At 36.0% G+C, this 21432-nt stretch overlaps 3 protein-coding genes across 4 annotated transcripts; 1 reads left to right on the forward strand and 2 right to left on the reverse strand.

Annotated features, from left to right (window-relative positions):
• Nucleotides 1–6211: 6211 nt before the first annotated feature.
• On the reverse strand, nucleotides 6212–9350 carry LOC133869470 (pentatricopeptide repeat-containing protein At5g46460, mitochondrial). The gene is given in 2 exon segments (XM_062306482.1): nucleotides 6212–7616; nucleotides 7618–9350. Coding segments are annotated over 2 exon segments (2064 nt in total). The 5' UTR covers nucleotides 9306–9350; the 3' UTR covers nucleotides 6212–7240.
• A 1695-nt stretch (nucleotides 9351–11045) lies between these two features.
• On the forward strand, nucleotides 11046–13088 carry LOC133867901 (membrane protein PM19L-like). Of its 2 annotated transcripts, none has more exons than XM_062304668.1 (4): nucleotides 11046–11302; nucleotides 12242–12476; nucleotides 12611–12656; nucleotides 12774–13088. In XM_062304668.1, exons 1-4 carry the CDS (start codon nucleotides 11176–11178, stop codon nucleotides 12858–12860), a joined length of 495 nt encoding a protein of 164 aa, XP_062160652.1. In that variant the 5' UTR covers nucleotides 11046–11175; the 3' UTR covers nucleotides 12861–13088. The 2 variants fall into 2 exon arrangements, with proteins under 2 accessions (XP_062160652.1, XP_062160653.1); XM_062304669.1 differs by having other exon boundaries at nucleotides 11079–11302; nucleotides 12257–12476.
• A 635-nt stretch (nucleotides 13089–13723) lies between these two features.
• On the reverse strand, nucleotides 13724–20857 carry LOC133867900 (uncharacterized). Its single transcript, XM_062304667.1, has 4 exons — nucleotides 20316–20857; nucleotides 18530–19587; nucleotides 18344–18442; nucleotides 13724–14198 (listed from the first exon to the last, which is right to left on the reverse strand). The coding sequence occupies exons 1-3, from the start codon at nucleotides 20407–20409 to the stop codon at nucleotides 18350–18352; spliced, it is 1245 nt and encodes a 414-aa protein (XP_062160651.1). The 5' UTR covers nucleotides 20410–20857; the 3' UTR covers nucleotides 13724–14198; nucleotides 18344–18349.
• Between the last annotated feature and the right edge of the window lie 575 nt (nucleotides 20858–21432).

Raw genomic sequence — 21432 nt, forward strand, 5'->3', positions numbered from 1 at the left:
CTTCTTTACATTCACGAATCAGGGCTTGCATCTTTTGTTCAAAACACAACGTATTGACATGAAATTCAAGCATACTCTGTGACGCCCTGTTCAAGAACTTCTGTGCCTCGCCTTCCATATTGGTATAAATGTCTTCCCAGAAAGAAGATTACAGCCTCACTTTTTCTTATTGCTGGTTTTCTTGAGAGAGAGAGAGAGAAAGAGAGAGAGAGAGGCTCGTTATGAGGAATGGGAAAATAAAATGGGTTTGGCGCCCATAAGAAACAGAGCTTTATAACGACTAAAGTATGGGCATTTTGGGAAAAAAGAGTGAATAAAAGAATAAGGGGACAACTTCACTTATTCATTAATCACTTTTGAAAAAAAATATCTAAACTTCAAAATGTGTCAATTTAAAGATTCAAGTAATGATCAAAATCTTTCTCTGCCACGCTCTTGTTTTTCCTCTGATTTTTCCTCTGCGAGCAAAGGTCTTTTTTTAGCGTAATAAGGGAGGAGGGGATGTCCCCAGTAGAATGTGGTAGGTTTTGTTTTGTGAATAAGTCTCATTTTCTTTCGGTGTCGTCGGCATCTGAAGCGGTTACGGGCTGGAGACATTTTTCTTTCGCTTGGTAGGGTGTAATCAGCAGACGATTTCTCCCAATTTGCGGCGCTCGGTATCTGATTTCTACGAGGATTTTGTGATTAGCCACTGGTTTGACTGGTTACGTCGGAGACGAAATCACACAGGTCCTAGTTTGGTTTTCTTCTAGGGATTTTTCGGCCTTTTTGATCTGCCGATGCTAGTTCGGTTGTCCACTCCGAAGACGACATTGCTCAGATGCTATTCATGGTGGTTTTGTAGCAGTGACGGCTTAGGGATTTTGCACTGGAAGGGCGGTTTAGGGGAAAGGGGATCGGCAGTTTCAGCATTTTTGTTTTCACCGGTTTTTTCGCAACAGGGGCGACGTGCGGCACTAATTCGGGACCGACTTCGCTTGATTGTGGGCAATTTTTTTGGGTGCGGATTAGGGACAATTTTCTTGGAACGACTCAAGAATCATTGGGGGCGATTTTATTGGAGTCCCAGATCGTGCATCAAACTGTTTTGTAGTTGTGGGAAGTGGGAGAAATGGTCCGGCCTTTGTGTTTGTAGTTGTTTTTTTTTTTGTTTGTCTTGTTATTGTTTCCCCTTAGCCTTTTGAGTTAATGGTAGAGTTGTTTATCCCCTTAGTGTTGATCCGGTTGGTTGTTAGTGTATTCTTTTGACAGTTTGCTCTGTGCTGATCAACCTAGTCATTACTTTCAGCCCAGAATGTGTGACCAACTCCCTATTAAAGCAAATGTTTATGTTACCGTAGAGGTTCTATTTGGCTAGGTTTTTATTTGTAGCAGTGCTGTCTGTATTGGTCTGAGTCTTTTGGCTCAGGGGGGGTATTCTCCTGTTTGAGGGTGTCTTGTGTACACTTATATGGTGGTTTGATTTGACCCTTCTTTTGATCATTGAAAGATTTATCTTTCCTTAAAAAAAATAAAATAAAAAAGTATCAATTTAAGATATTTATATTTTAATTTTTTTCAATTTCAACCCATTAGAATTTTCCGTTAAATCATATCAAATTTTTCAAAATATCCTTGTGTTTATTTTTTTATTTTTAAAAAAAAATATTATAATTTTTTTTCAAGATTCAGGCCTGGGTATTTTTGTAAATTCCGTTAAATTGTTACTAACAACCTTCTTTTTTCTTTTTTCTTTTTTTTTTTTCCATTTTTTCTGAAAAAAATAAGGAGTATTTTGAACATAATTTAACAAAAAAATTTAACGGAGGGTTAAAATTGAAAGAATAATATCTTCAATTGACACTTCTTAAAATTAGGGTACTTTTTTCAAAAATGATGAAAGATCAATAGTTATAATTGAAGTACTCCTAATAATAAGCACACAAAAAGTGCAATTTGGTCAACATTTTAAAAAGGGAAAAATTGCTTCCAGCTCCTTAGGTATGATTTTTGTCTCACTTCTTAACGTTTAAATTTTTTCCATTTAATCTAAAGGTTTTAATTGTTATTAAATAGATTTTTTTTATTTTTTGTTAAATTTCTAAAAGTGCTGCCACATTATATCTAATCAAAAATCCAAATGTGTACCTTCTAAAAAAAAATATATCATAAATAATTTTAAGGGAAAAGTACACATAACCCCCTCAAACTACCACTTCATTGTCAATATACCCTCCAAACTACCAATTGTATCAATGTCCCCCCTTAAACTACCAAAAAATGTCAATGTCCCCCTGATGACAAAAATGCCCTTCATAAAATTATTAAAATAAAAACTAAAAAAAAAATTATTAAAAAAAATAAAAAATAACAAAATTTTATTCCAAAAAAATAATAAAAAATTAAAACTGTTATTTATTTATTTTATTTTTTTAAAAAAAAAAATCAGTTTTTTTTTTCGTTTTTTTTCTTTAAAAAAAATTGTTCTTTTTCGTTTTTTTAATTTAATAAAAACTGGGTTTTTTTCATTTGTTTTATTTTTAAAAAAAAAAGAAAAAAAAATAAGTTATTTTTTGTTTTTTCGTTTTTTTTTCTTTAAAAAAAATTGTTCTTTTTGTTTTTTAATCTAATAAAAACTGGTTTTTCTTTTTTTCATTTGTTTTATTTTTAAAAAAAATAAATAAATTTCTGCTATTTTTTGTTTGCTTTTTTTTTTAAAAAGAATAAAAAATTTGTTCTTTTTTTTTTTAGTTTTTTATTTTTTTTTTGTAAGTTTTTTAGTTTTAGTTTTAATTTTTTGAATTTATGAGGACATTTTTGTCTTATTCAAAAAAAATTAGGGTTATTTTTATCTTTTTGTTGGTCTTAGGGGGGACATTGACATTTTTTGGTAATTTAAGGGCAGACATTAACACAATTGGTAGTTTATGGGGTACATTGACAATTGAGTGGTAGTTTAAGGAGGTTATGTGTACTTTTCTCTAATTTTAAATTTAATTTTTTTTTTTAAAAAAAAAAAAAAAAAAAAAGAGAGGTGGCCGGGTTGGCCACTCGGGTAGGTGGACGGAAAGATCTATTCGATAGCAATTTAAACTTTAAAGAGTAAATTTGCAAAATTTACACCTTGAGAAGTGATTTAATCAAAAAATCATGCTTCAAGATATCCGCTCGGGATAGAACTCGATATTTAGCAATATTAGTGGGATATAGTAATTTGACAACTTTTGGGGGTTGTTTTTTACTTTCTACCAATTTGATGATCTTGACTTCATGTCACCATGCTTGAATCATGGGTACTCTTATTATTTAGTATGAATGTGGGCATTGAGTAATATAGTACACACTATATTAGTATATATTTCATGTATATATATATATGATGATGTTGGCCCTGTTAAAAATGGTGATCTCACTAATTAATTAAAAACCGAAAAACAAAAATAAAAGTGTTATTTAGTAGATTGTTATACGACTGGAGCGACGTGGCAATAAAAATTATCAATTTTTTTTGTTCTTTTTACAAGCCCCTACTAATCTAAAAGCTGATTTTCACCGTCAGGTCATTCTAATTATACGGCAGTACGAATACAACAGTCTATTAAATAGCTTTATTCCTCGAATTTGTAGTATCTAGATTGCTTTCAATCTCAAACAGTCACAATCAATCAGAAATCAACAGATATTTCCTTGTTTGGAGCACAATTCTGTATCTATCAATGTAAAATTCAAAAGCTTAGGAACAATTCAAACTAACCAAAAAGCAGAAACATCAACACTTTGAATTTGATGGCTTAACAACAGCAGCCCTTTGATGGCTTCTTTGCTTCTTTCTTTACTTCAGCATCTGCCTCTCTTGATTCTTGCAGTTCCACACCTTTGTTCCAGCTAGGCTGTACAGCAGATTCCATCTGAACATCACCTTCAACATCATTTTCTCTGGCATATCTGATCCTGCATTGATCACTTTGCTCTTCCTGATCCTCCTCTGCTGAATACAGCAATCCCCTCCACAATTCATATACCTTAGAGGCCACTAAGGTCCGAGTTTCCGTCGTCGTCTTCGGATCCTCGAGCTCTAATTCGAATGGAAACATTGCCTTCAATGGCGTGATATCCTCTCTTATCCATTCCAGAACCTCCTCACATTGCTTGAGATCACATTCTAGCCTTGACAGAGCTTCTTTCATTAACACCTCCGAATCGGCCGGAAGACTCCGATGACTTATAATAGATTCTAAACGCAGAGCTGCTTCAAGGCATTGACTAAAGATTTGATGCAGAATTTGCTCAAAGAATTGATCGAGGATCTCGTTAACTCGAATTCTTTCATTTGATATTTCCTTCTGATCGCCGTCATCAATTTCCAACTTTCCTTTATTCTTTAGCTCCTTGGATCTTTTAATCTCATTCACTTCTCCCTCAGCCATTTCCAGTAGAGTGAGAACCTTATCAATCACCATGGAATTAAAATTCCCATCTTCAATGACCCATTCGAGAGCAGACCTGAATTTCCAAATCTTCGCGGCCAATTCTTCTTGCCTCGACATCATCATAAACACAAAATCAATAGCCAGATTACAGAGCTTAATCCCAGCATCAACTGCTCGAGCCTTCAATCTTGTAATCACAACCCCGGATTCTTCATTAGATGTGGGAAATGCTTTTATCCACCCCATCAAACTCTTCTTTCCAGAATCTGACCCATCTTTCTTGGTTAATCCTTCTTTACATTCACGCATCAGGTCTCGCATCTTTTGATCAAAAGTCAAAGTCTTGGCATGAAATTCACACATATTTTGAATCCCGTTGCTCAAGAGCTTCTGTGCCTCACCTTCCATATTGCTAGAAATGTCTTCGTCAAGAAACTTGAAATACCAAAAACAAGATCAGCAAGAGAATGGAGATATAATCGGAGTTCCAAATTAAGAGATGGGTTTGCTGGTTTTCTTGAGAGAGTTTCTTCAGAGAGAGATGGTTGTTATGAGGAATGGGAAAATGAAATGGGTTTGGCGCCCATAATAAACTGAGCTTTATAACGACTATAAGTATGGGCATTTTGGGAAAAAAGAGTTGATGAATGATGAGAGGATAAGCATACAATAAGTGCATTAATTTGGTCTACATTTTTAAAAGGGAAAAATGCGTCCTATATGATTTGTACTTCTTAATGTTTAAATTCTATCGATTTATTCAATGAGGTTTTAATTTTTATCAAATAAATCATTCCGTCTATTTTTTGTTAAATTTTTAATTGTATTGCCACGTCACATCCAATTAAAAAAAAAAAAAAAAACGAGAAATAGTTTGACCGCATGGGCCACTCTCCAAAGTGGGGGCGCCTTGCGACTATCCCTATTTGGCCGCAACAAATTCCTTTCCTGTTGATTTTTAACCGGAGATGAGCTGATCAATTATAATTAGGGGTATTTTTGTAATTTTACATGATATGTGAAATTACAAAAATACTCATAATTATAACTTATCGGCTCCTCTCTAGTTCCTCTCAACTGGAGAGGATCCTGGTCCTGGTCCTATCTGGCCACTCTCTATTTCTGTACGTTGATGAAACTTTGTGTTGTGTATTTGTATCACAAGTTTTTTCTTTGTTTTTTTTTTTTTCTTCTTCTTTAACGTCAATGCCACCTTTCCTTTTTTCTTTTTTTCTTTTTTTTTTTTAATAAAAATTCTTTTTCTCTGCTACTTTGTTTTAGTTCTGTTAAAATGCTCCCTTGACGTTGTGGATAGAGTGCCACATGACAGGGCCGAGCATTTGTAACTCTCTTTTTTCTCAGAATTTCCATGGGACTTGTAATATCCTTCATTCTTCAGTCAATCCAGACACTAATTCCTTTTAATCTCGGCATGCACAAAAAAGAGTTTCAGCAAAGTTGGATCACAAAAATTATTCAAGATTCTACTCAACCTTCAGTAAAATATAGCTTTGCTAATTCAAGGTTTTCAAATCCTCTCTAATCCTCACCATCCAAACACCTCTCAAAGATCAACCTTCTCAAGATTCATGATGCAAGCATAAACCTTTATGGTCCAAATCCAAGGTCTCTCTCATGATCATAAAAATTCAAAAAAGAGCCTTAAAACTGTGTACCATTAAATCCTCAGTTTGAGATGCAGAGTCCCATTTATATATGAACACCAACATCAAGAAAGTTGTCTTCTTTCAAGGGTATATCCAAATACATAAGCTTGCATATTTTGTATGCTTATCCTCATGAGTAATTTAAGAGGAGATGCTTCCTATTCCACTGAAATAAGTGGTTAATATCATAATTCATTGAATAACCAATTAACTTGAAACTGAGCTCTATTGAATGCCATATCACCAGTAATTTTGATTTACATATGTATGTATCCCACTGAGGGGATAGCCATGGAGAGATTGATTTGCAGCATACAACTCTTCACTCCCATTGCTGATACAGTCACCATCCAAGGAAAGGTTTTATAATTCATTGTTGAATCTCTCAACTATCTACCAAATTATCACATTCACCAGAATTGGATTTGCTTCTGGCCACTATGAACAACATTTTCCCCTTTGAAATAGTTGGTGTGCATCATAAAGTTTACGAGTAATGCTATAAGGAGGACGTCCTCCTTGCGTCCTCCCAAATATCATGTAACTTTTAAAATTATCATTGAATTTAAGATGATCATTATTGGATTTTGATCCAATGATGATTTTAAAAGCTACATGACATTTGCGAAGACACAAGAAGGGCTCTAGTCCTACTTAGAGAATTACTCAAAATTTACTTCTATCTACAAAACTATTCTTGCATACCCCATTACGGGATTGCCACAGAAACATGGATCAATAGAACTCCCACTCACCACTTTGAGAACGCCAATTTCTTATTCCATAACCATCACCACTAAAATGTTTCTTTAACTGATGAAGAGGACCATCTGGAAACAAGGATCTAGAAGCAACACCAAATATAGAGTTTTTGTAGACAAGACAACTTCACTTCTCTGTTCAAAATCTGATAAGGTATCACTAAATGCTGCAGTATCTACATCCAGGGAACCTTAAACTAGCTAAAAAGTGGCGTGCTTTATCCTCAACTCATACCTAAAGATGGCCAAAGAGTTTCTTAATCTCATCAATCCTTAGACAGTTCCTGATTTTATGGGCATGATATGGTATGCCTAAACATGCTTTACTGTAAATCATTTCAAGCATTATAAAGCCCCGCAAAACAATTTCACATAGGTTTGTCCGAGAAACCCATGAGTAGCACTACCAATAATCCCCGCAAGAACAAATGTCATTCCTGAAGTGATGAAAGCGGCTAGAATCTCTTACAATGATCTCCCGCCCAACAATCTTTGCTATAAGCTTAATGGCAGAATGGTAGTCGCCACGTACACAAAGATTCTTCATTACTGTTATTGTACTCCCCTACACAGTACTAATCAACCCAAATCAAATGACAAGCCTCTCGCTATGATAAGACAATATCTCTTCCTTTTGTTCGACCTCAACATCATGCAAAGCAAACTGTCGATGAGGAATATAACCATATTCCTTCAGCTTTCCTCCCAACCAGTCCAGTTTTTTATATATTTTTTTGCTGAGGGGGTGGGACCTATCTCCAGAAAGAAATTCATACCTTAGCCCAACTGGATCCTGCTTGTTTTACAATTCCACTATGTTTCATCTTCCCCCGTATCCTGGAGACATCACCCCATCTGTTTGCAGAAGCATATAAATTAGATAATAAAACATATGCTGCACTACAATTTGGTTCTAGGTCAAAAATGCATTTTACAGCTCTTTCGGCCACATATAAGTTAGAATGCATCCTACAGGCACTAAGCAAAGCTAGCCAGATCAAGGAATTTGCTTTTATAGGCATATTTCTTATGAACTCCTCTGCTTCTTCCAACTCACCACATCGGCCCAAGACATCAACCATACAAGAATAGTGTTCAAGCTTCACCTCAATATGTTTATTTTGACTGAAATATTTGAAAAAACGTCTCCCTTTCTGTAACATCCCAGAATGGCTACACGCAGAAAGCAACCCTGTGAATGTGATTTCATCTGGGTCTACCCCCGCCCGGATCATTTGGTTAAAGAGAGTCAGAGTCCAGAAGCCACACCCATGTTGTGCACATCCAACAATAATCGAATTCCATGAGACAATATTCTTCTCCTGAATTCTTTTAAATACAGTTACACCGTCATTTATATTTCCACATTTAGTATACATGACAACGATAGAATTACCCACAAAGACATCAGTTTCCAAACCAAGCTTAATAGCTACCGTGTGGACCTCTTTGCCTATATCAAGAGCCTCTAATCCAGAACATGAATTCAAAGCACTTGTGAAAGAAGATTGATTTGGAAGGACGCCCATCTTTATCATATCCCCAAAAAACTTCATTGCATCCTCATGCTTACAATTTGAACCATATCCCGTTACAAGAGCTGTCCACACTACTACATTTTTATGCATGACCTCATGGAAAACCTTGCAAGCATCCTCTATTTGCTTGCAATTTGAATAAAACGTTATAAGTGAAGCAGATATAAATTCATCAAAGCGGTACCCTAACTTAACAATCTGTCCATGAATCTGAACACCTAGATGTGAAGCTAATATATTTGCACAAGTAGTCAATACACAAACAAATGTAGTCGAAGTGGGCTCAACACCAGAATCCACCATCTTCCTAAAAAGACGCAAAGCTTCATTGCTCTTCCCATTCTGGTCAAGCCCACCAATCATCGAAGTCCACGAAATCACATTCCGACAAGGCATCTCCTCAAATAATCTCATACCATCTTCAACCTTACCTTTACCACAATACCCATAAATCATCGAATTCCAGGCCGCCACATCCCTCACCGGCATCTCCCAAAACAAGCGCTCGGCCATCTCAACATTCCCAAATTGCAAAAACCCATTAACCATCGTCGTCCAAGACACAACATTTCTCTCCGGCATTTCATCAAAAAGCTTCACAGCCATACCCAAATCCCCACAGTCCAAACTCCCTTTGATCATCGAATTCCAGGAAACCACGTCTCTCTCCGGCATTTCGTCAAACAGCTTCAAGGCGTCTCCGAGTCTATGATTTCGCGCATATCCGTTGATCATCATGGTGCATAGAGTTACATTTCGAACTGGGATTCTATCCAAAACTTCACGAGCTTCGTCTAATCTGTGGTTCTTTAGGTGATCAGAGAGCAACGATCTATAAGAGGGAGGGCTCGAATTAGAGCGTGGAATAGAGAATGAAAACGAAGCGCGTGGAAATCTAAAATTTCGATAAGTGGCGCGAAATGTTAACATGGATATTCCTTTGTGTAACGATCCCCGAGAGAAACGACTACGAGATTTTAGAGGAGAAATACATCAAAACGCACCGTCTTATCGCTAACAACTATATAAAGCGCCGTGTTGTGTCGGTCACGAAACGCGCACCATTTGCTATTACTAAAACTGCAGTGTCGTTGCTCTGCATAAAAATGTACACTTTGGTTATTAACTTTAATTCTCGGAGTCGGTCTAAATTACAAATCAATTTATATGGTTCAAAAATTTTATGGAGGGTTCTTGTATTAAACTATAATTATAAATTAATTCTTAAACACGATTTTCATCCACCAAGTTAGTCAGCCACGTCACACCCAATAGGAAGCCAACACGTGTCAATTACAATTTTTTAAAAAAAAATTCAGTAAAAAAATGAATAAATAAAATAAAAATATTTATTTTTTAAAAAAAATTAAAAAAATTTAAAAAAAAAATATTGAAGGGGTGGTTGCAGGTTGGGCAGCCACTCCTTTAGAGGTGGCCTAGTCACGCGCAGTCAATGAAAGTGGCTGAAAAGGCATTTAAGAGTGACTCGAAGGCTACCCCCAACCCCTGGGGGAGGCCACGACCACCCCAGAGGTGGCCAGGGGTGGCGCGCACCCCTTCAGTTTTTTCTTTTTTCTTTTTTTTTTTTAGAAAAGAAAACAAATGTTTTTGTTTTATTTATTTATATTTTTATTAGATTTTTATTTTTTATTGTAATTGACACGTGTCAGCTTTTTATTGGGTGTGACGTAGTTGACTAACGAAATTTGTTAACTTAGCAGATGAAAAACGTGTTCAGGAAATGATTTTTGCAATTATAATTTCTCACAAGGACCCTCCATAAACTTTTTAAACCACAGGAAATAATTTGTAATTTAAGCCAATCCTATGGACCAATTATTCAATTATCTCTTTTTTATTCTCAATTTTTAATAAATTATAATTAATTTTTATTGTTTTTAAATTAATTAATTTTTTTTTAATAATAGCCCAATAAACCAATAGCTTTAATTTCTGAGCTTTTTTTCCTTTTTTTAGGCAATTTATGGTAGGTACCTAATTGATACAAGCTTAAGGAATGCAGAAAGTTAAGCCCTTAAATCTATCTCATACTAATATGGCCCAATCTAGTGCCCATACTCCAAATTGGGTCCGATAAGGTCATAACAATCCATCATGCTTATGTGCCAACATCCATGGCAACCCACTTTATAACGACTTTCACTTTGGATCTATTAGTCTTTTACATTGTTGTGGCGGCTTCACTCAAGCACCATATGGCTATTTCTATAGTTGCCTTTAGGAGATTCGAACACGTTACAAGATGCCTGCTTTGATACAAGAATAAATACCTTACAATACGTTAAAAGCTTCAAAGCTGATGGAACACGAAAAGTTAAACCTATTCACCGTATCCATGTTAAGCTGCCTAAATTTAGAGTCCATACTCCAACTTGTGCTATATGAATAAACAAGATTAATAAATTTTTAACAAAATTAGACACCTAAGTTCCATTGGGGCTGGCAAAGAATATGACTTTCCTCCTTGAACAACTTCTGGCAGAAATCCCAAATTGGAATTTAGTTTTAAAAGGAAAGCTTTTACATGTAAGAGAAGCAAGAATCTTGCATTTTTGTTGGCTTGCCTTGACTATGAAACATCCTCTTTACAACCCCAACAGCATCCTTTGTATATACCCAACAGCCTTAGCAAGAAAAGAACCAAAACCCTCATGCCATGCTATTATAAGACCCCTTCTTGCACAAAGCACATGCATATCAAGTAGTAATCTTCCCTGCACTTTTAGGGTTCCTGAAAAACTCCTCCCTCTTTCCCTATTCTGTAGCAGATTGTTCAAAGATGGCTGGTGAGCAATTGAAACCAGTTGCCGGGCTCCTTTTGATCCTGAATTTCTGCATGTATGTCATAGTTCTGGGCCTTGGCGGGTGGGCAATGAACAGAGCAATTGATCATGGGTTCATCATCGGTATTTTTCCTCCCTTCCTCTCATTTCTTGTCATTTGTGTTTGTCTGCTACTTCTGGCGACGTGTTATAATTTCTCCTCTTAAATTATTGACGTTCTCGTCAAGGCCCGGCCATCATGCAGTGCTCTAGTACAACATGGAGTTACCAGCTAGGTTTTCTAATACCATTTGTAACGACCTAGAGAAAGCACTAGTCGCACGCATTTGTAATTTATATTATTCCAAAAGCATTAATCAATTTAGAAATTTTCCAATACCACATGATATTACTAGGTTGCTTTGATACCATAACGGAAAGCTCACATTTACAATATCACTCCAAAGAGACTAGTCGGTTCTCTATAATCTCTTATAAGGGTTAAATATATACTTTGGCACTCTCAACAAACAGTCATTTTTTATAAAGCCTCACGTACGGACACGTGTGACACTTAAACCCATCAAACTATCATTTTGTTGCAATTAAGCCACTTTTCTGCCATTTTTTCAAAAATACCCCTATTTTCTTAAAAAAAAAAAAAAAAACTAAAATCAAAATAAAAAAATTTCATGCAAATTCTTTCTCTACTAGTCGAACCTTACTCTATATATTTTAGAATTTAATAAAAATTTGTTTTCTTTTATAGAAATTTAATTTTTTTTAAAAAGAAAATATGAGTATTTTTAGAAGAATGACAAAAAAGTGGCTTAATTAATTGCAACAAATTGGTAGTTTGATGGGTCTAAGTATCATACCTATTGGGCTTTATAAAAAATGATTGTTTGTGGAGGGGGCCAATTAAAAGTAGATTTAACCCTACTTATAAACTATTGTCTCACCTACTACGGAATCAATGAGATTTATCATTCATATCTACCTTTATAATCTACTCGCTCTATGTGAGTTATTCATCTTTTTAACGTGAAGCCGGGACGTTACTTATAACGGCGTGCTAATCAGGTTTGAGCAGTGCAGGACCTGGATTTGATCTTCCGGCACATTTTTCACCCATATACTTCCCGATGGGAAATGCTGCGACTGGGTTCTTTGTCATGTTTGCTTTGCTCGCCGGAGTTGTTGGTGCTGCATCAACAATATCTGGATTGAACCATCTTCGTTCTTGGACTCTAGAAAGCTTGCCATCTGCCGCTGCAACAGCTGCCATTGCTTGGACTCTTACACTCCTCGCCATGGGGTAAGAATGAGATATATATATTACCACTCATCATTTTTCCTCTGTATCTCCAACAAGCAATTTGGCAACAAAAAAAAATGCATCAGAAATGGGGGGTTGTTCGTTGATTCTAATCAGCTAAGTAAATTTCGCAGGTTTGCCTGCAAAGAGATTGAGCTACGCATCAGAAATGCCCGTCTGGTAAGATTTCCCAAAAAGATTTATATATATATATATCATCACTGCAGTTTTAATATTGAGTTTGTGTAGACTTCCTTTCATATGGGAAATTCAAACACAAGTGCTTTGTTCTTGCAGAGAACGATGGAGGCATTCCTAATCATCCTTTCGGCGACGCAGCTTGCTTACATTGCAGCCATTCATGCCGCTGCATCAAGAAGATGAACCTGAAAGTTGATTAACATGGTGTCTGTGTGACTTGTCTTCTTTTTCTTTTATCTTTTTTCTTTTTTTTTGGTTCATTTTTTACCCCTTAACCGTGTACAAAAACCTGGCCAAAGATTTGGCAGGCTTTGGTGTGAATGGTGTGATTACAATTTGATTTGATTTGATTTGTATAAACAAATAATAAGAGATGGTTTGCTAAAAAATTTGCTATATTTCTGTGTATCAGTCCACCGGGTTGTTGAGTGATTTGAAATTTCCAACAAGTGAAACAGCAGCACTTTTTCATCATATTGGAAAACAAAAAAGAGTTTGTAGACTTCTAACCTCGACGATATTACATTAACAAAACAGCTCCAACCTTAATGAGGCTTTCTGATAGCAAATTACTCACCCTCGCGGTATTAGGCCCAGGGCAATTAAGGGCATGATGACTTGACGCCATCCTCATCTTCCTTTGGCTTACCATCAGAAATTTGCTCAGGGTTTCAAACTTAACGGTAGTGTTGTGGGACTTAACCCAACACCTTACAACATGAACGGACAACAACCATATACCACCTGAGTCCGTGTTCCCGAAGGCACTCCCTCTTTCAAGAGGATTCGTGACATGTCGAAGTCCTGGTAATTTCACTGCTCTGCATAGAACAAAATAAGGCACAAAAGTCCATCTTGTGTATGTAAGAAGATATCAAACTGGTTCATTTAGATACATGTCAGAACCAGCCACATCAAACCTTGCCCAATGGTTCTCTTTTAACCTTCCAAAAGGGAAAAATCCATTCCCAAAAGCACCCCCATCAATAAAAAGAAGACAGCCATGCAATGAAAAAGGCTGGATGTAGCATTAAAACAAACCCATATGCCAGAAAAGCAAAACATTGATACATAAAATAAATCTATACCGTTGAAAAAACTACAACACATACGTTGTAACTTTTTTACAGCTTCTAAGCCAAATCCTCTGTCCATTAGAAAACACCATGACAGCAACCAAATGAATATTGATATCACACAAAAAAAACTTGTAAAATCCAGGTCGCACCACTGCCCTACCCATTGCAAAAGAAACTAAATACAGCACACCACCTAGAAGAAACACTGGAATACAAAAGTATGCAAGCAATGTACTGAAAAAGCTAGGGACACTAAGCCGCCTACAAATATTGACATCATCACCACAAATCTTAAGACAGTCTATATGGTCAGGCCTCCTGCCCGTCATTTATTGGGAAAAACCAAGAACAACTCTAGTTTGAAATATCAAAAAATTCTCTAGACCAACTCCTCCACTTTCACAAGCTTCACGAGTCCCTGGGGCCCATCCAAACTCTGTTTCTGCATAAAAAAAGAAACCATGGAAATTTTCAACAACTCCATTAAAAGGGTGAAAAAGATAGTGTTAATTCAATTACTTTATTATACTGCAGCATCAACCACGTCCAAGGCATAAGTAAATTCACCAAACAGTCAAAAAGTCTAAAACAAAAGGAAATTACATTTATCACACTCAAACTGACAACTCATTAGCAAAGACCTCTCCAAACTACCATTTGCAATACTATATACTACCATTTAATATCAATTTGCAGCTTCCGTTAGCTTTTGGCATTAAAATGGATAAAAGTTGTGACTTACATGTGCAATTTTTTTACTTGAAATGTTCAAGTTGCCCTTCTACCAAACAAAAAAATATGCAACAAAATTTTTTTAAAGAAAAAGAGGGAGTTAAGGGGGTCAAACAATCACCCCCTTAAGGTTTTCATGTATTTCATTACATGTATAAGTATATCAAAATGAAAATAAACAATATAAAGAGACAACCACTTTGATTTATATTTTTGCTTCTTTTTTTTTTATGAAGAGAGTATAATTTAGACAATAAATAAAGAATTACATAATAAAGAACAATTGATTTTGAACAGTAGATGCCTTTCACATCGTCAAACCACCCCTTAAGGATTTTGGGGGTGGCTGAACACTCCCTCACAGTTGAGGAGTGGTCTGCCCAGCCCTCCTCTATATTTATTTATTATTATTATTTTGCCATATGGAGGTCAATTACAACATTCCAACTATCAAAATCAAAGTATTTTGGACATTTCAAGTAAAAAAATTAGCACATGTGGATCACGTGCACCATTTTTCCGTCTATTTTAACAACGAACATTTATGAAGGGTGACAATTGGAAGGAAATGGTAGCTCGGGAGGGTCAAAGTGTCACAAATGGTAGTTTGAAGGGGGTGTTTGCAAATGATGCGTCAGTTCAAGGGGTATAAGTGTAATTTTTCCCTAAAAACAATTATACAAGTGCCTCATCCCTCACGCTGATAGACAGTAACTACTAACCAATACTTGGTTTTAAATTGGGTGGGTTGAATCTAAGGAAAATGAAAACAAAAGGAAACAAAAAACTAGAAAATCAACAAGGGAGGTGTTCAAATCACAAGATCTGAGTCAAGCTATACCAGCAATTGTGAGCCAATCAGGAAGGAAATAATCCCTCACTTCCAATGTTTCAGATCACACCAGCACCACTGAGACAGCAATCCAATTCACAAGGCAAACAGAAGCTCTAAAAGGAATTTGCTAGGAACTAAAGATTACTGCATCTAGTCTCCAACATCAAACCCACAAGGTCATTAAAGGCAAAAGCATTGCATGATGCAGAGTAAAAGAGGCTCAAGAGTCCCTAAAGGGTAGTTCAATCGGTTGGGAACCACACTTCAAGAAGCTGAGGTCACTAATTCGACTCTTCCCTTCCCACTCCCCTTGAGAACAAAAAAAAAATAGTTAAAAAGAAAAAAAAGAAAAAAAAAAGGGTGGCTCAGGAAATAATATAAGTTAAACAAAGAAAGGAAAGCACTAATTTCTCTAATAGAAATTGAAAAGTCGCTATCTCAAGCATCCATTAGTTGCACAATTTGCTAGCCTAGAAATATAACTTATTGTAACCATCTCAACCCAACTAAGAAGCTTGTGACTAAATCCCACAACCCGAGCTAAAGCTCAATAACTATGAATTGAAGAGTGAAAAAAGATTATAGTCTCAACAAACTTGTAGTACCCTAGTTCAAATTGAAGGAAACCAAGAAATATGCAGAAATTGAACAAGGACAAGAAGAAGGAAAGTTGAACAAGCTTATGGAATGTCAGAGCTTTGCTTAATGCCACTCAAAAGTCTCTCGAGTCAATAATAGTAGTAGTAAAGTTGGAGAATCTCAGATTTTTGGTAAGAGGGACCAAAAGAAGCAAGGACATGGGCCTGACGATCTTATCAGACCTTAACATGGCAAAACATATTTTGACTATAAATGAAAATGCTTTTTGCTCTCCCTTCAAATGAAATGTTTGCTCCACTGCAACTAAGTGCCACAGAATTCTTCCATAAAATCCATGATCCACCCACAGTAAGCTTGTATCATCATAATAGGGAAACAAAAATTTTGACAAAAAATCAATAAATTCATAAACCTGAATATACTGCATGTGTGTGGGCAAGGGATGCTAAATTACACTACATTATAATTGTGAGAGACAAGAAACACAAATAGCTGGCCAACACTAGAAGGGTGTCTGATGCATATTGATATAGCCATATGCATTATAAAATAAGTGCCCACCAGACATAACATTACTTGATACACGGAATACATAAGAAACCATAAAAAAAAAAAATGCCGAAGTTCATGAATCAATCTCACCAAGCAAAACCCTAAAACTGAAAGTTAGAGTAATTGACATATGACAGCAAATGATGTCCATTTCCTAACCATAAGAGATAATAAAAAATAAAAAAAAATCGCCAATGATATGGTGTAGGGCATGATTCTTGAGATATCCAAAAGATTAAAAGAGTATTCCCATAGCAACCCCACATAGTGAAAGTTTTTTTTTTGATATAACTTTCACTATAAGACCTTAACTTATAGTGAAAGTTAAGGTCTGCTGAGTTGGGTGAAATATTTATGAACCACAGAAAAGTCTTGGCAGAGTTAAATATTTCAGAAGTACATTAAAATATTCAACTAGCAATTGACAACTTGAACTGTTATGCATCATAGACAGAATTCAACAATTTTCTTGAAACATTATTCATTATTGACTCGATGAAAAACATTAAGATCCTACTTTAATTGTTTTGTGTAGATTAGCTGGATTGTGTCATCTAATTATGCTTTTTGTCAAGGGCCACTTTTTTTTTAAATAAGTATCAACAACCACCAATACTATTTTCTCATTTCACTAAATCAACAACTTTCCAGGCCCTCACAGTGACTTCAACTTGAAAAGTGTTACTTTCCAAATGTCTAGTCATTAGCCTTCATTAGGCATGACCACGGCATCTCAACCTTTTCTACCATTCATCCTTTATCAGAATTTTCATGTCTTATATGTTCTTCCCATATCCTCGTAATGACACCAGCTTGAACAATAATGCTTCTTAAAAGTGACCTCCATCGCACATGATGATCATCTCAATTTACTATTACATCCATTTCTAATATATTTACCTCTATCATGATTACCTTTGGCATGATATTCACAAACTAGAAATGTTTTCTTGACTACCCAACACTTTTTTACTTTATAATGTGGCTGGTCCTTCAAGCCTTGTAATCGGATTTTCATTTAGTTCAGAACAAGTAAACCAATAAGAGAAGACACCAATTTCTTATTTTGTGGGCAGCACAACTACTGTAAATTTCCCTAGCAAGAACATAGTAAGAAAGGTATTGAATGACCATCAATCTTCCCATTTCAAAGTTCTCCAACAACTTGCACTTACTTCCTCAAAATAATCTTTTTACCAACATATCTTGAGATCCCTTTGATTTTAGAGCACTTGTCCAAACTTTTAACCAAACAAAAAACACTACTCATATCTTACATACTATTTGTCACAAATGTGAAATTTACATCATCAAGCAATTGATATATGCCACAGGGCCCTTTATACTAGTTTCCCTAAAGCAAAATGGAAACATGAATTGCAAATCAAATGTTAGGTAGAAATTGCATGGCAACAGATATTATATTTCTTCCATGTAATATTTACTAGAAAGACAAACTACTTTGGCCAATCTTAGAACTTTCTTTGCTACAATAGGTCCTTTTCATTATCCTTACCATCTGCTTGCCATATAAAAGACTGACTGTATTTCAAAGCATATACACACAAGACCCTTGAATCACATATTTAGAGAGAGAGAGAGAGAGAGAGAGAGAGAGAGAGAGAGAACACTATTAGAGTAGTCTGGTGTAATCAACCAATACCATATAGCTCGAAAATCTCTCATATACAGTAGCAACATCCTAATAACAACCCAACCTGGGTGGAATGGAAAAAGAAATGGTGGGGTGCAAAGGAAGACACACATAGAAAGACAGGATATGAGCAAATTTCAGCATCTCACCAAAAAATTATTTTAGGAAAAAAAAATAGAGACAAATCTATTTAAACTGGATTAGAAATAACAACCTGAACTTATCTCCCAGAGCCTGTAAGCACATCAAACAATCCACAGCAACTCAACCAGAAGGGTTTTTGCACGACTCGTGGGGCTGGTGCTACCAGAGGCTACATGCCAATTAAACAAAAGATAAGCACATTTATTTTGGTGCATTTTACTGTAAATCTAAAATCAAGAAAATATGGGGGCAATACCTGGTTTTCAGAACATTCAGGAATCTCAGAATCTTTTTCATTTGCTGCACCATTACTAGTTGCAGCAACAGGAGCACTTGATGATGCCAATATTTTACCCCCAGAATCTATTTCATTTGCTGCACCATTACTACTTGCAGCAGCAGGAGCACTTGATGATGGCAAGATTTTACTCTCAGAATCTTTTTCATTTGTTCCGCCATTACTAGTTGCAGTAGCAGGAGCACTTGATGATGGCAATGTTTTACCCTCATATCCATTTGACACAGATTCCACCACAGTCAAGGATGCATGAACATTTTCATCGGATAAGGGAAATACTTTATCCTCATTTTGCTTCAATGCCAAATCCGTCACAGCTGCTGGAGCCTCTTTGGATTTAGGTGACAATTTTTCCTCACTTTCTTTTGATCCTGGTTCAATCATATCAGCAATCACTAGATTCTCAACTGGAGCACTTTCAGTAATGTGAATTGTCTCCTCGGACACAGATATCATTGGCTTAACAGAGTCCACAATTGGGGCCGTTTCTGCAATTGAATTAACAGTCTCCCCAACCGGTGCATTTTCAGTAACCCAAGTTACCTCTACCGGCAAAGAATCAACTGGCTTAACCAAATCATCACATGAGTTTGCTTCCAACACTAAATTGTAGGGCTCCTCTTTTGGTTTCTTCTCAGTAGCTTGGGACTCATCATCGGAACTACTACTGCTAGAGCTCCGATCATCCCCATCATGTGGTTCCTTGGCAGACTCAACATGCTCAATGCTACCATTTTTGCTCTCAGAACTCTCATCAGATTTCAGTTCCCTTTCAATTTTAACACCACCATCATCCTCTGATCTTATTTTCTGGGAAACCTCTGTATCACTAGATACGTCCTCCATAGACTTGTCCTCAGCAACAAGTGATCGAATGGATGATGGGTCTCTCTCCTCCAATTCCTCATTCCTCTCATTAAATGGATTTTGGTCACTATCCTGGTCCCGTGAGACAGGGCTACTAACCTCACCACTTTCACTTTCCTTCCCATCTAGGGATTTCACATCGTCATTTCCTAACATAGTTTCAATCAATCAGAAGATTTCCAATCAAAATCAAGCGTAACAAGTGACAACCAACAAATATTTATTAAGCCAATCTGACGATAAAATCAAATCAAAACTTAAAAAATAGATTATGATTGAGTGACAAGAAGAAAAGTAAAACAAGTGTTTAGTAAACACCTATTGGCCAAATCAACACAAGAAATTTAAAAGAAGAAGAAGCATGATTTAGTAACAAGAGATGTAAGTTGATCCAATCACAATCAGAATCAAGCCAAACAAGGGGTATTAACATCCACCCATTAGCCCAAACTGACCACCAATAAAAGAATCAAAACAAAAGATTGGCAAACGTAAGTGTATAATTGAACGACAAATAAAAAAAAAAAAGTTTGGATTGGTCTGGTTTCGTTGAAATCAAGCAAAACAGAAAGCACCAACGAGCAGCCTAAAACTCAACTTGACGAAAAACAAATAGAAACAAAGATTTAAAAAATACGTGTATAACTGCACAAAGATGGCTAAGTACTGATTGGAATCATAGAGTTAAAATCACGCAAAACAGAAAGCTTTAACAAAATACCCATTAACCCAAGTTACCAAAATATTAAATCCAAAAAAGAAAAAAAAAAAAAAAGATTGAAAAAGTTGAGCGCATGATTGAATGACAGATGGGTAAAGAGTAGATTAGTCTTGTGGGGCTGTATTCAAAAAGAAAGCGAAGGGAAAAAGCCTCTACCTTCAGGATCGTTAGTTGAGATGTTGTTGTGGGCTTCCTTTTCCTTCTTTTTCTTCGCAGCTTTTCTCCTGTTCTTCTTGGCACCTGATGGCATGATTGGTAGCCTCTCGTGGGCAAGTTCTACAAAGGGTTTCTCACAGATCGTGGGTTGTCTCTGTTTTCGGGTCCCTGATGCCCTCTCTCTCTCTCTCTCTCTCTCTTCCTTTTGATGTAATAATATTATGTGCGTGGGTTTTGAAAACTAGAATATAGTACTTGGTACAGATGAGGATCTACAGGAATTTCCGGTGCAAATTGTCGAAAGGTCGTTTGTGGAAGCGAGTGAGTGTCTTTAGATTCTCCCTGTCTTTTCTCTCACTGTATTTGGGCCTAATAATAATATGTTCGTTGCAGATCAGGGAGGATCTTATTTTAGTGCAAAAAGTTTCAATTTTTTTTTTTTGAAGGGCGTGATAACAGTGAAATGGATATCTGAGGTTTTTGAACTTTGGAATGACTCCTCTCTCCTGAATAAGAATTGGGAAATTGGCTGAATACGGCTGAAAATGATGTTGGGGAGATGAGAACAGGGGAAATTGAGTGGTGTAGAATTTGCCAGGCTTGTTTTTGTCATGGGATTAATGATTTAAGGAGTTTTTCTAGACTCATTATGGTGGATTATGGGTCAGTGTCACCTCCAAATTATTATCTTTGGGAATTAAAGTTAGGGTTTCAGTTCACATTATGTCGGCATATTATGAGGTGGGATCATCCTTTTTACCTTTATTTCGGACAGTAGAATTCTGTTGATTTTGGATAATAATTAGATAAATAAAGTCTTTTGGATAATTCAGAACATATGAGGAATTGATGAAGAATTATCCAAAATAGAATGTATAATAAATCAAGAAATTAAAAATTATTAAACTTGTTAATTGCCACCCTATTTTCTCTATGGCGAGAGCCAATACTCTGCTGTCAAGTGTCAAGTGTTACATCAACATAAATTGACAATGTCACATCATCTCTTGTACATCTCGTTTTTAAATTTACCTTTGAATTGATGAGACCCACGTTAAACCCTATAAATTCAACAATAAATTTAAAATTTGATTGTATACAGATATACAAGCCAAAC

The sequence above is a fragment of the Alnus glutinosa genome, chromosome 5 (assembly GCF_958979055.1).
Source record: "Alnus glutinosa chromosome 5, dhAlnGlut1.1, whole genome shotgun sequence".
Classification (NCBI taxonomy): domain Eukaryota; kingdom Viridiplantae; phylum Streptophyta; class Magnoliopsida; order Fagales; family Betulaceae; genus Alnus; species Alnus glutinosa.

Excerpts from the sequence above, each read along its gene's own strand:
- LOC133867900 (XM_062304667.1), bottom strand. The coding sequence starts at position 20,409 with ATGCCATCAGGTGCCAAGAAGAACAGGAGAAAAGCTGCGAAGAAAAAG. Across the intron at positions 19,588-20,315 it reads CTCAACTAACGATCCTGAAG|GAAATGACGATGTGAAATCC; the intron begins GTAGAGGCTTTT and ends AAACTATGTTAG. Across the intron at positions 18,443-18,529 it reads CTGAATGTTCTGAAAACCAG|CCTCTGGTAGCACCAGCCCC; the intron begins GTATTGCCCCCA and ends ATTGGCATGTAG.
- LOC133867901 (XM_062304668.1), top strand. The coding sequence starts at position 11,176 with ATGGCTGGTGAGCAATTGAAACCAGTTGCCGGGCTCCTTTTGATCCTG. Across the intron at positions 11,303-12,241 it reads TGATCATGGGTTCATCATCG|GTTTGAGCAGTGCAGGACCT; the intron begins GTATTTTTCCTC and ends CGTGCTAATCAG. Across the intron at positions 12,477-12,610 it reads CTTACACTCCTCGCCATGGG|GTTTGCCTGCAAAGAGATTG; the intron begins GTAAGAATGAGA and ends TAAATTTCGCAG.